We start from the raw sequence: 14654 nt of genomic DNA, 5'->3' as shown, positions 1-14654 counted from the left end.
GAAATAATATAAATCAGTTCCTTAGATCATAATGCAACTAATTTAGTCCTCCATGTTCTGTAGACTATTAAACAATTGTGCTAGTGCAAAGGATTTCATTATTGATTGACGATCCTCACTGCTGCACAAAAAGCAAGCTGCAATAGAAACAAATAAAAAAGCTTGAATAGCTTGAATTGTTGTTTTAAGTCCACTTTCTGCACAGTAAGGCTAATCGGGACTGGGCCTACAGTTTAAAGTGGAACCTGAACCACTATGGCATGTTCCTCCACCGGGTATCGAACCTGGGACCCCTTGATTACAAGGCAACAACGCTACCACTGCGCCATCGGGGAGGCCCACAAATAAAAAAGCATAGCTACAGCTGACCGCTCAGGAGAAGATCACCGACAGAAGTGAAGTGATGTAGCGACTCCAATATTAGGGTTGGGGGAGTGCACCCTGAGTGAGAAACACATGTGGGCTTGCTGTAACCGGAGCAGTGACGCAAGTCATTCAGGATTACCAGATGTCCTCTTTTCCCTGGACAAATCCTCTTTTTCAGTTCCTAAATATGGTCCGGACAGGTTTTCAGGAAAATTTGGAAATATCCTCTCTTCTTGGGAATAGACAACTGCTTAACTTCAAGATCATTAATATTGTTTCAGTCTTCAATTTTTTGAAAGTAAGGAAATACAACACTCTCAATTGCAAGTGCAAAAACAAGAAACTTTTCTTCCAAAAAAGAAAAATTCTTGGACGTTCTGTTGTCACTGCTGCACTGCATGGAGTTTTGATTTCAAAGCATTTGTGAAATCTACAATGGCTCGTGGTGAGCCACAGGTTTCTAACAATAGGAAAGAATATGCAGCTGACTTTGATTTGAGTTTCACAACTTCAGAATTCAGAAATAAACAGTAATTTTTAACTGCTGTACTCTTAGTTGTTACATGGCAGTGAAGAAGTGAAGGTGTGTTGATCAGCGTTCTGAACTATGCCGAAACGCAAATGTGTTTTAGTGAACACTTACAAAAATGGTTTCCTGACTTTAGGCCTGGAAGAAACAACTCCAAGGCAGAATGTCAATTTATGTTATTCTTTTGAAGTAAGAGACCAAGTTTCACAACCTTACAACATTACGGGTATAGTGAATAAATATTAGGATATTCAGGCATTTGCCTATAATGAGGTATATTATTAGTTATACGAAAACGGTGTGAAATTATTTTACAGGGGTGTGTGATATATAAGCTCACCAAAACACCAGTAAGCACAAAAAGTGTGTTCTTCATCAAAAGTTAACAACTTTTTGCAATTTAAAAATGTCCTCTTTTTTAAAGTTTGTCATCTGGTAACCGTAAAGTCGTTGCCGTATATTCTTTTTGAATTCTTTGAAATACAGTCTCAATAATGAACACGATAGGCAATACAAAAGTATTCTGGACCCTAAAAACAAGCAGCAACCTGTTGCTTCAGACACACACTCTGTGTGATTGACGCGAATCAACTCCTACTCACTTCCAAAAGGACTAGAATGCAGCGGAAGACTTTCTGCTATCCCTAAAATCTGCAAATGAACTGGTCCTTCCCTTTACCCCTGCACCCCATCTCCCCTCGTTTGGGGATCTTCTTGTGACCTGACTGCTGTACATGTATTTTTCTTGTTTCAAACAGACAAAACATAAAATAAAGGGTGACCCTTTAATCATGCCAGATGGTTTGCTATCTTGCAGTTCGTTTATTATGCCCAGAATACAAAGTACCTGTTGATTCCATCGCCATGAAGAAAATTGCGGATAAGCTTTTCTGGATCAGTACCTGGTGTTGCATCATCCAGAGTCAGATTAAACAAAGCACTGTCAATCTTTTGCAAAGCCTCAGCATTGCCAAGACCTTCCAGGTGCTTCCTTGCAGATGCCCAGGTGTTTCTTTCCTCTGTTGTTAAGACACCCAAAGGGTGCGATGGCTGGGGAGTAGGATCATTTGCAATATAATTCATACATGCTAGAATATCTGATGGAGGAAGTATATTGCCTAAAAAGCATAAGAGTAAACAAACAGCATCAGATTATGTCCCCTAAAACAAAATAACAACAGTACTTACAAACGCAACAAAAATTTTTTCTCTAACAGTACTGGGTGAGCCTAAAAGAAATAAGACAGTTTCCAAATTTTACAGAAACAAGAGTTTTAATAACATGGCTGAAATACTTACATGGTTGGAAGAGTATGTTCTGAAGTTTACGTGACTAAGTTACAAACGTTCTATGTGTGAACTTTTGTAACATGATAGATATCAATGCGATAGTCCAGTTCTTCCCAAACACGTCTCAGCATGTTGGCCATATTGCTCGACTGATGTCAAGGGTGCTCATGTGATGCTGACGTCACGAATACCAACAAAAAGATGGATGTCATAAACTTTAAGACTTTCTCTATATAACAGTACTAAATGCATACAGCATTTAATCTGTCTATTTCTTTTAGGCTCACTGTGTAGTATGAAGAGGCTTAGTATACATAAATGGAAGCTAATGTTATTAGTCATTAATTACTCTCCAGCCATTCAGTGAGGATCAAATTAAGTAAAAAAAAAGGAAATACAAATACTAAACATTTCCCCAATCTATGATATCTCACTTTAACAAGATTTTCTTTGCAATATGAGATATTAAGAACAGTACGAAAACTAAAACTTTACAGACATAATATTTGCATCATACTGCTGAATTGTTCACACTAAAAATTAATTTGTACCACACAATCTGCCTGATAAACCGAGGTTCCGAGTCAGATCCTCGTGGGACTTTACCAAAGGTTAGCCCCATTTAGCCTCAGTGGAATTACCTCTGCAGACATGCACGAGAGTTTTCAAGTAGAGACAAGCTCCTTTTTACACGCAGATTGTGACATGATTTCTCTCTCCTACACCAGGATGTAGGAAACCACCAACAACAAGGTGCTACTTCTGAGATACTAACCCTCTTTCGCTTCCGTGACTGGACAGGAGTATGGGGGACCCAGATGGGCACCTTCCTTTTGTTCCCATTAATTCAGTGAAGATTTGGAGGGGAAGAGAAAGGTTCAAAACTGGTCATTTTAACTAGGACAATGCAGAAAGAGACAAGATGAGGCAAGGTAAAGGTAAAGTACAATGCTCCAGCCACCTTTACTCCCCAGGTAGCCATTGATTTGTGGCTGGGTGAGCCCCCAGAGCTGTTTTATGCAAGGACAAGGTCGGAAAAATTCTAACCTTAGCTCACCCACTCTGGGAATCAAACCTGGGTCTCCCACGTGGCCTACCAAAAGACCACCGTGGCTCTCAAGATGAGGCAATGCTTATAGATTTCCACTGTGGCACATATGGCAACATGGAGATGACATCAAATCATGTCATGGAGAACATTAATAAAATATTAGAAACCCCATTTATGTAAATGGGGGAAAACACTTACCACTCTGATCCATAACATCGAAAGTGTAAAAATTTCCTTTCTTGATGATAAGGACGTGTCTCCCAGACTTATCCTGAACTATTTGGTCCTTATCTACACCTGGAATTCTTGTGGAATTAAAAAGATTTGGGTATTGTGACATGTCAAGGGGAAATGCCTGGAATAAGAGAATTTAAATACAAAATTAACATTATATTGTCCATATGGCTTAAGATGTTATGGATATAAAGGACAAGCAGATACTTTTAAGAAATACTTAAGTTTGACAGTTTTTACTCTACACATTGATGCCTTTCAAAAATCTCTGATATTTTGATAAACATGAGATTCTCCCTCTCCACCCACATCTCCAATAATACCCAATATATTTGATTTGATTAGTTGTTTAAGTCCACTGTATGCACAGATAGGCTACTTGGGACTGGACCTACAGTTTAATGTGGAATTCGAACCATTCCACCAGGTATCAAACCCAGGACCCCTTTATTACAAGGAGACGACATTACCACTATGCCATTGGAGAGGTCCAATATGCTTCACTGTAAACAGATAAGCTTCCATAACCCTATCGTGCCACCACACACAAACACATATACATTATTCCCTTCCAAACTAAATGTGTACATAAAAATAGAAAAAGTGCATGTACAGTAAGGATAGCAATGATTGCAACAAGTGGCAATAACATAAAATAACGCAACAACAACAGCAGCCTGCAGTATATTCCAGGAGATAAATAGGGAACATTAATATTTTGGGAATGTCTGTCCTCTGTTCATCTACGACTACCATAAGTACAGAAAAAGAAAGTATTTCACACACGGTGGTGAAGCATCCTATTCTCCTCAGAACTCAATGGCCTTTTACCATGCATCCAATTCCTTTCGAGGCCGAGAAATTGGGAGAAGTGTGGCGAGCAGTGCTAGCGGAGATGCCGACATTTTCGATCAGTAACATCCCGCTTAAGTTTACCCTCAAAAGCGTTTTGCTTCGCTTGGAATTGTTTGAAGTTTCAAATGTGCAACACTGTATCAAGATTATGTTGCAGACTAAACCATTAAAAGTCAATAGTTTTCGTGAGCATTGTTTGCAATCTGAAAGCTCCGAGCTTGAGTTGTTCTTTCCTTCATGATTAGGTGCCCTGGACAGAGCTGCGAATGGAGTGAGGAACAGACCTTGAACCAAGAGCGTGTTAATTTCGTACTATGTGAAAGAGTGTGTTTTTTTTTTACTTGGCATGCTATTTCTTTGTGTAATTGCAGTGTGTGTGTGTTGTGTGTAAGTGAGGCGATTGAAATGCCAGCTGCAAAGTTCACATTAGAAAAAAAAAATTGTGTATGACACGTGAAAACAGACTAGTGTCGAGACGTGTGTAGGCAATTTGCACAGAAATTGCCTGGCGTTTCACCTCCAGGTAGAGAGACGATTAGACGTCTTGTCCTTACATTACGAGAAACTGGATCATTAAATTTTAAAACCCCTAAGCAAAAACAACGGATTCTGACCAAAGAAAAACTCAACGAAATTGGGGCAGTGTTAGAACGCTCTCCAAACAAACCTCTACGCTGTCTTTCACAGGAGTGTGTCAAAATCATCAGCACATACAGCCACTAAGCTATTATAATTAAAACTGTACAGAGTCTCTATAGTGCAAGAATTACGGCTCCCTGACAACGTAAGTCGAGAAGAATTACGGAAGAAGAACTTTTGCATGTGAATCAAAATTTCATCAAACAATGCCAGGAATGTGTGAATGTAGGTGGACATCACTTTGAACAACTCCTATAACACAGGTTAGTGCTTGTTTTGCAATATTAATATAAATATCTGCATGCTACAGATATGTCCATAAAAATAAGTGGGACGTTACTGGACTTCTCCCGATCTCTCAGCCTCGCAAGGAATTGGACGCACTGTATATGATGCTTGGCTAGGGGTACTCAAGTGAAGTAGCTCTGCACCTCATGGAAAAAAAAACTAGAAAATGGACACTCCTTGTACACGGGTAATTTCTACGACAGACGTGAATTACCCAAGACACTTCTGGGGGTGGGGGGTGTATTCTATAGGCACCCTGCAGTTGAACAAAAAAAAACCAAAGGCAGTTACACAAGGATACTTGAAAAAGGGAGAAATTCTAGGAAAATACTCCGTAAAAGAAATGTATAGATTAAAGTTATGTCTAAAGAATAAGTTTTCCATTTATTTCTTTTTAAATATCAACAAATCAAAGTCTCACAATGAAGAATCAACTTGCCTCACACCTACATAGTTTGAAATATCAATCGTGGCACATCAAGAATTTAGAGATCTGATGATGGAATGAAACAAAATATAAACTATATATTTCGAACTGCAATTTGTTAGTAAACATAAAGAAGATACCATGTATTAGTAACCATGTATTACTAGATAGTCTACACAAAAAACGTACCTTGAAAAACAGATATGACCCATGCCATTTTACTGGAGATGGCAGAAGTCCTGTTACTGTACGAAATAATGGTGTATCAGTTTTTACAGGATTCATATGGAATACTTCTGGCTCCAGTACATTGGCTTCTAGAGATTTGGCAAACCTGTGAATGGAAGAAATATACCACACATACATTACCACATGCTGGCATAGTGTTTATCTTTTATTGTGCTGAGTTTTTTTAAAGTTCCTAAAGAAATCAAATTTTCATAAACAATAGGTAACCAAAATATACATTATGGCTCCCATTGATTATATTTCTGCCAATATGAAATTTATAAACCATTTCACTTTATGTTTGTGATAATAATATGTACAAAAGTAAATTCTTCAAAATTTGTTAGAGCTCTGGGCAGGGGAGCCTTACAGGTTTTGTCAACAAAAATGTAGACTTGTTGCAATCTGCACTTGCAAAAGAATACTTTATCATTCAGTTTTGAGAGTGAGATGGAAGTTTCAATGAAAAAGGTTCTGCACTGAGAAGTCAGGCAAGAAATGATAATCACGATGCACTATCTTTCACAGAGCAAGAAGAAATAACCAAGGATTTCTTTGTAAAAGTACTACCATGAGTAACTAGTACTAGTTTTGCTAAAGCCGACCGACCAAAAAACAAACTTCAGGAAACCCATATTTTGCACCTTAAGATGTGAAGAGAACCTCAAGGGGGGGAAAAGCAGTGTTCCCACATGCCTAATTTTTGTCCAGTCATACACAACAGCTGCGGTCAACATGCACCCTTTGCTGACAGTTCAGGAAGAGGCAGAGAATAGGAGATCCATTGGCTTGCTACCCAGCCGTGCCTTGGCCTTATTAGGGGTGCCTTTGAAAACTCTTTCAAAATCTTGCTGTCAGGTATGTGTTTGGCAAAGCAGAATACCACAAGCATTTCTCCTCACTATGGCAACTGAACCAAGCTGATTGGTTTATGGGTTCATGTGACCCTCCTGGTCTTTTGACGGAAGAGACAAACATAGAATTTGAAGTTGGTTCTTTGGTTGATCAGGCTTTAGAACAATTTCCTTTGGAGACATTCAAATTCGTCCTGAATATCTTGTGCAAAAAATTTTAAGCTGCTATGAAAGCAGTTTTATTTAGCTCATTAATGTATACCATTCAGAGTTCCTGAACTCAGCTGTCAGAAAAAATCCTATAACTATGCAACACTTTTGTTACAATGACAGCTACATATTACAGTCAACTCTCGATACAAAGACCTTTCACAGTTCCCAGGAAAAGGGTTGTTATTTTGAAGGGTCCATTATTGGAATTTGCACCAATTTTCAGCTTAAACAGAGCTCAAACGGACACAAAGATTCCTAGGAGATGGTAACACAATTTATCTTCATAGTTATACAACCTGTTATGCACAGGACGCATGTTGTGATAAGGAAAATAGAACATGAAAACATTTTCACAAAAAAGAATTTAAAATAATGTTATTTTCTTTTAATTGTGCACAGTCGTTGCTCTTTCATGAAATTCTTACAATTCTAGTTCATGAGAAACCGGTTTGCACTGAGATCTACGGAAAGGAAAACAATCTCTTGTTTAATGCAAGCGAAACTAGAAGAATCTTGACACAAGTCACATTGGCACCAGTAAAAGTCAGGAGATAATTGGACAGAATGAATGTTGGATTTTAAACAGGTCTACTGGAGCAATGTCTGTTACAAGATTAACTGGTAAGATAAGATCTCTTGGGAGAAACAACACAACCTTTCTAGGCACCAGACAAAAACAAAAGTGGGACTGTAAATTTCATTATGGTTCGGCTGTGTAAAATACATCGTAAAAAATCATGTTTTATTTGCTTCAACCAAGTTCATATTCATCCCCCTCCCCCATTCCAGAGAGCAGTCCAAACTCTTCCTTGACTCGCATTGTAATCCAGCCTGTAAAAGGAAACATGCAACTTGCAATCTGTTTTCACCCAATGCATATTCTAGGACACATTAACCTTTAGTACGCCACACGGTCTGACAAAAGTAAGCCCAGTGTCGCCGAGGCTTTGAGCACGAAATTTGAATTCGTATACATAATGGAGAAAAATCATAATAACTCTGGCACTATGGGACCAATCTACTTCGGATAACTTTTGTTTTGCAGGTAATACATCGGTGCATGCAACCATGTAAAATTTGGATGCCCCAACCACGGGGGCATTACGGGCGGGGGCTGCATCCCCCGAATTTCAATGAAAAAAACATAAAAATGAAGAGTTTGCCCCCTCTTCTCCAACTACTTTGGGGAGAAAACCGGAACTTTTGCTTTTTTTTTTTTTTTTTTCAAAGAATGGACCTTCCGCAACAGAATGAAACTTGATTCATGTTTGTGGGCGCAATACAATTTGAATAATAAGGCAAAACGTAAAACACTGTTTTTTCCCCTCAAAATAGCGAATTTGCATATTATTTATAAAATTGTTATAACTCTGACACTATGGGACCAATCTACTTCGGATAACTTTTGTTTTGCAGGTAGAACATCAGTACTTGCAACCATGTAAAATTTGGATGCCCCAACCTCAGGGGGGTTACAGGTGGGGGCTGCATCCTCTGAATTTCAATGAAAAAACATAAAATGTGGAGTTTGCCCCCTCTTCTCCAGCTACTTTGGGGAAAAACCGGAACAAAGAATGGACCTTTCGCAACAGAATGAAACTTGATTCATGTTCATGGGTGCAACACAATTTGAATAATAAGGCAAAACGTAAAACTCTGTTTTTTCCCCTCAAAACAGTGAATTTGCATATTATTCATAAATTGTTATAACTCTGACACTATGGGACCAATCTACTTCGGATAACTTTTGTTTTTCAGGTAGAACATCAGTGCATGCAACCATGTAAAATATGGATGCCCCAACCACGTGGGGGGGGGGTTTCGGGCGGGGGGCTGCATCCCCCGAATTTCAATGAAAAAACATAAAATGTGGAGTTTGCCCCCTCTTCTCCAGCTACTTTGGGGAGAAAACCCGAACTTTTGCTTTTTTTCAAAGAATGGACCTTTCGCAACATAATGAAACTTGTTTCATGTTCCTAGCTGCTATACAAAGTGAAATAAGTCTCATTATGTGGAACAATGCAATGACTAAAATATTATGTTGGGTTACAATATTTGGCAAACCGTTCGAAAAAGAGACATGATCGGGGGCTAGTTAGTTATATATAACACAGCAAAATAATTAGGGTTATATAAATAGGTACTCAACATCTCTTGTACTGTGTGATACTTCTCAAAACAGGGATCAAGGCACAGAAAAACAAGACACTTCTTGCACTGAATAAACGTGCGGCGGAAAACTTTTTTCTTGTTGCACACTTTGCATCTCATGCACTTGCTGGTCTTTCTAGGCCAATGCTTGCTACCAGAAACTTCCAATCTTACCATCTCAGGGGGAGGTGGATGATCAACAATCAAAGGTCTAGAAGGACCAGCCTGCTCCATAGATCCCCACCGAACCAACTCTTCATACAAAGCTATCCGGAAGTCTCGATGTCTGCGAGTCCGGGAGACCTGGCTGAGGAGGATGTATGCATTGAGGATGCTTTGGTTTAGAAGGTAGAAAAACAGTTTATTGGTCCACTTTATCGTCCTTCTGTCAGTCAGGTATGTACACGTCATTCTGTCTGCCTTATCCATGTAACCCATATTCCTATTGTAGTCTAGGATGATCTGGGGCTTCAAGGGTTGCCGTGGTCGTCAGTGAAGTTTCCTTGTGCGGGGGGTTTGTGAAAATTTGTCAACACACGGACGTCACGTTTGTCCTTCCAACGTATAGCTGTCAGGTCCCCCTTTGTATACACGTCCAGGTCACCACGTTTGGTCTTCCCCGTTTTCAAGTCAGTGGGCATGGAACGCCGATTCTTATTGACAGTTCCGCAACATTGGGTGCCCTTTGTTGCGAGATCATCAAAAAGTTCGGGAGAGGTAAAGTAATTGTCCATAAAAAGTTTATGACCAATTCCTTGTACTCTCTTACTTAGTTCCATGACCAGGGCATGGGTGGCTGTCACAGTTGGAGTCTGTCTGGCAGTGTCCTTTCCAAGGTAAACTAACATATCAACAGTATATCCCAAAGCATCACAAAGCAAGTACAGCTTTATGCCAAATCGCTTGTGCTTCTTTGGGATATATTGCTTGAAAAGCACCTTTCCCTTGTAAAGAACAATAGCCTCGTCAATGGCTATGTGTTCCGTCGGGTGATATAAGTCGAAGTAACGTTGTCTCAGATGTTCTAGAACCTGTCGTAGTTTCCCAAGTCGATCGGTGTTGTCTTGAGGAGGGGAAGAGTTGTCGGCAAAGTGCAGGAAAGCTAGGATGTGTCGGAAACGGTTGCGTGACATAACATGCCGGACCCAAGGTGTGTGGTAGGAATTTGTCTGCCAGTAAGAGTCCATGTAGTTGTGCTTGTTATGTCCAAAATAGATCCAGAGGGCAAAGAAAAGGAATAATTCTCCAAGGGTGATGGGGGGTTCTACCCTGGATGGATTATTCTCGACAAATTGCTGGTAGTATCGGTTAGATTCTACCAGAATAATGTCGAGAAGAGCATCCATCCACAATAGGTGGAAAGAATCGAAAGGTGAAGAATCAGGAGTCAAATCTGAGGTCTTGGGTCCGGGCCGGTCAGTAAAAGGTAAAGGAGTTGGACCCTGAACATGAGAGGTGCGTGGGCCCCAGGTTGACGAACTTGATGACGTCGATGATGATGCTGTTGGGAGAGGAGAGTCATTTTCAGCCGAAGAAGAATCAGATATCCCCCCCCCCCACACATCAACATCATCATCAAAGTCATCATCTTGATCACCATCTGATCCCATGCTCTCACATTCATTGTCTGTATCATATAAAAGCTCATCGATCTCCCTAACGCATAATCGTTTCCTTCCGGACATATTTCCACAAAGAGCCGAGTCAACAGGAAACAAATGGATTCACAGTAGCTACACAAGATGCAAGTGTGAACGAAAAAAATCAGAAGCACATATCACAAAAAAATTACCCAACACAAGTTTAACACAGCTCAGGGGGCACACAATCGGAAAGCACAAAACACGGTCTTTCACAGCCACTGCTCTGAACGTCTATGGCAAGGCCTTTCCTAAACAGAGGAGGGGAGGGAGCCTTTGCAAGCCTTGGTTTTGTCTATACTTCTGGATAGACTCATGATTCTGGCTTCTGACCTCGGGCTGTCGTCAGGCTTCATTGCATTTCTAACATAGAGGCGACAGAAAGCTGACACCGCTAAACCTCTTCCAATCCAGCCTCTCCTTGACCCCCTCCTGCTACTACTTTCGGCTGGATCACCAGGTCTAAACACAAAGAGGAATGTGTGCCTTATCAGTACTAAATCACAGCGTTGGAAGCTTGGAGGAAAACAACATCGTAAATACCAAGCATTCATTGTGTCTGTCAAGTGTGAGCCCAAACACGTGACATATTCCGAGAAAGGAGGGGGGGGGGGATTTGGAATTTTCGTAAACACATGTTCCCGAACCGAACTGTCAGTGTTTCAACCTCAATATACAAATATAAGTGTGGCAAACCCTCGATAATTGTATCTAAAGCTGTTTGTTCCATATATGCAACCACGGCTGACAGGGACATACTTTTTTTGTTCCACATATGGAACGGCGGGGGACTAAAGGTTAAACAGCTTCGTACTCGATCTTCATTTGAGTTTGGAATTGGATTTCACTTTAAACTGTATATTTAGTTCCGATAAGCCCATCAGCATAAAATGAACCCAAAATAAGCTTTATGAAACCTGCATATTTTCAGATATAAAAATGGGAGATCATTATTTTTGGATTTAGTATTCTCGATGTCAAACACCTGCTCCTCTAAAAGTTTTTCCCCTTGAATAATGTTTTTCTTAATCGGTCTCAGTATTTTTTCCTACATCGAGCACTTTTTTTCCCACATGAATGGTTCTGAAGAAAATGGCAATTATTTTGTGTGCATTTTATTCCAACACTGCTCTCAGTGCTCAGGAAGTTTATTCTTGTGTTGGATGCAAAGTAAAATTTACAGTCGTGCTTATCAGAATGCGCAGAACATGAAGTTGTTTTACTTTCCGGAGATTGAATTTCATTATCTTCAAATCACAACAGCTTTGCAAGATTCAAAACAATGCCATTTTCCTTCGTGCTGGATGAGTCATTGCTGTTATTGGCTAGCGAGAGCTTTGCAGACACTAGATGAAATGCTGGCGCCAGCTGCAGTGGAAAAACAACCAGACCGGCTGGAAGTTCGAGTAACAGGTGGCATTTTAAATATAACGCAACTCTTGAAGACGGAACTTTTATAAGCAGCGTGAAGAAAGAAATGATCCTTGCTTTACGTTTTACCATGCAACAGACAATAATATGGGCAATATTTCCTATGCAGACACCAGCATTAAAAAAAAAAAAAAAAAAAAATAGGACCTGAATTCTGCAATTATCACATTGCCGTGCACACCAGTGGTGGAGAATGAGCTGGAAAGGAAGGGGGGGTCACTTTTTCTTTACTTGCCCTATAGTTTTTATTCATTTTCAAGAATGTATCCAGAACTGGTTGATCCATTTTAGACGTCAAAGGACATGAAGAGGAGGTCCACATCCAACCTCGCCTGTAATCAGCCCATGTGCACTCATGAGCAAGTATATCACGGCTGAAACAATTGGCATTTATTGACCCCCCCCCCCCCTTTCCTACACATTTGCTGACAGGAAAAGAGGGAGAAGTCACTCAGCTAACAGAACACTTTTTTGGCAAATATCCGCACAGTTAGGAAAACATATGAAGTGGGAAATGGGAGTTATGATGCACGTAACATCGAAGTACACTTTTTCGGAAACCTGGATGACAATGCATTAACCCCTTCCCTGTGTTCGGCGTAATATTACACCCTAGGTGTAATCCAATTCCAAACTCAAGCTTATTCTGTGTTGGGCATAATATTACGCCCGTGAACATCTCTGACTGAAGTAACCTGTGTTGAACAGAATAATACATTTTTTGTTGATGAAACATATGTTTTGCTATTGAAGAAACGACCTTTTATTTAGTCACGATTTTCAGTGCCATCAAAGAAGAAGAAGAAAAAGAAGAAGTAGTAGTTCAGAGGAAAGTAAAGTGTTTTTGTGTTATGCTGACACGTTTGTGTGCCGCGTTTAGTCAGTTGCTTTATGTACATTTTTTTTAATGTTGCATTATTTGCACTGTTGGTGATTTATTGTTGGTTTTTGAGTTTGTGAGTTTCTAATAGTATCTAAAAGTATTGTCAAACAGGATTGCAAAATATTTTTCTCCCGCAGCCCTCATACCTATTGAAGATATTGCAATGAAACTTGGCGAACGCATTATGTATAGACCATAGTATTTTTCAAGGTAGATTATAATCGGGTACCTATATACAGGGCCGGTCTAGATGACCCCAAAGTTACCAAAAGGGATTTTTTGGAGGGAAATTTTGCGAATTATCCCCAATTTCCCTTTCCTCATACTTGATGTACATATGTGCATGGTACCATTTGAAAGCTTGTTCTATTCTGAAGAGAAAGACGTATGAACCATGATACATGGATGAATTGTGCTGAAGCAGTAGCTACTTAAAAATATTACTACGCAAACTCAGAAAAAAAAATACACAGAACAGGAAACCCTTTTTTCAGAAAATTTCACAGGGAAGGGGTAAAGCAGGTTGAGAATCTTTAGTTGGCCTATGTGGCTTTGTAACAGTTTCACTTTTTTATGAAGTGTTACAGAGAACAAAGAACACATTTTGAATGAAAGCGGTTACCGGAAGTTGTAGGCTGTAATGCCAAGAGTTGTTCACTCACGGGAACCTGCTGAAGTCTAGGTAAGAGCTGGACAAATGGGCAAGACTTCCAGGTGCTATGCATCTCATTTGGAACATTCCTGCAATCTCATCTCTAATTTCTCAAGCTGGTGTATTTATCGATTAAAGAGCTTGCCCTGCCATACACATTGACAAAGACTGCAAGTCCAGCAGTCATTTCCGGCTCCCCCCCCCCCCCCCCATGAGTTGTCAGAAGCTTTTAGAACAAAGGAAAAAGTCAATTTTTCAACTTTTTTCCAAACTTTTCATGGTTCCTGAGAAAAGGGTCATTACTTCGAGAGGGTCATTATATCTGGGGTTGTAGAATCGAGAGCTAACTGTACTTCAATATAAAATTACTTAAATTGTAAAAATACTAAAATCTGATCTATAGCTACCAATATAACTTACCTAACAGAAGATATTAGCATATTTGTTGCTCTAATAAGTTGCTGATTATATTCTGTTCTCTGATCATTGACATATACTAACACAGGGTTGTAATTGATAGGAATTGGCACTCGGTCCCTGAGATACATATCAAACCACATTCCCGACACGTAATTAGTGTGCTTATTGTTCTTGTCCCAGGCTTTCAGTTCCTCATTCAATGTTTTCCCAATGCCGTCCTGAAATTCCTTGACATATTTCGTTGTTCGATCAAAATCTGCATTACTTAAGAGTGGTTTCTGTGCCGAGAGATATCTTTCTGCAGTTTTTTCCAACTCAGGCACAGGAAGTCGTGGCAAGGATGCCTGAAAACACATTGTAGGAAGCTTGCTACGGTGAATGTATTGGTACTCATCTTGAGATGTTGCACTGCTGTAAGGAAACAACACAAGTCATAAGACTAATTTAAAAAATATCAACAGATTTTATGAATAGAAAAATGTAAAGCACACTGTAACCCTTTT

General features: G+C 39.7%; 1 protein-coding gene across 3 annotated transcripts in view; it reads right to left on the bottom strand.

Moving 5' to 3' along the window:
- CPT2 (Carnitine palmitoyltransferase 2) overlaps window positions 1–14654 on the bottom strand; it is a 61997-nt gene that overhangs the window by 31633 nt on the left and 15710 nt on the right. For 2 of the 3 annotated variants that reach the window (XM_083116921.1, XM_083116923.1), the window contains 4 exons: window positions 14152–14562; window positions 5869–6013; window positions 3435–3591; window positions 1743–2013 (listed from right to left, as the gene is read on the bottom strand). In XM_083116921.1, the coding sequence (XP_082973047.1) occupies window positions 1743–2013; window positions 3435–3591; window positions 5869–6013; window positions 14152–14562 (984 nt within the window). The remainder of the gene's footprint in view (window positions 1–1742; window positions 2014–3434; window positions 3592–5868; window positions 6014–14151; window positions 14563–14654) is intronic. The other variant, XM_083116922.1, reaches the window with a different exon arrangement.

The sequence above is a fragment of the Lepisma saccharinum genome, chromosome 2, assembly GCF_977018435.1.
Source record: "Lepisma saccharinum chromosome 2, izLepSacc3.1, whole genome shotgun sequence".
Classification (NCBI taxonomy): Eukaryota; Metazoa; Arthropoda; class Insecta; order Zygentoma; family Lepismatidae; genus Lepisma; species Lepisma saccharinum.
This window is presented reverse-complemented; position numbering and strand designations above follow the sequence as displayed.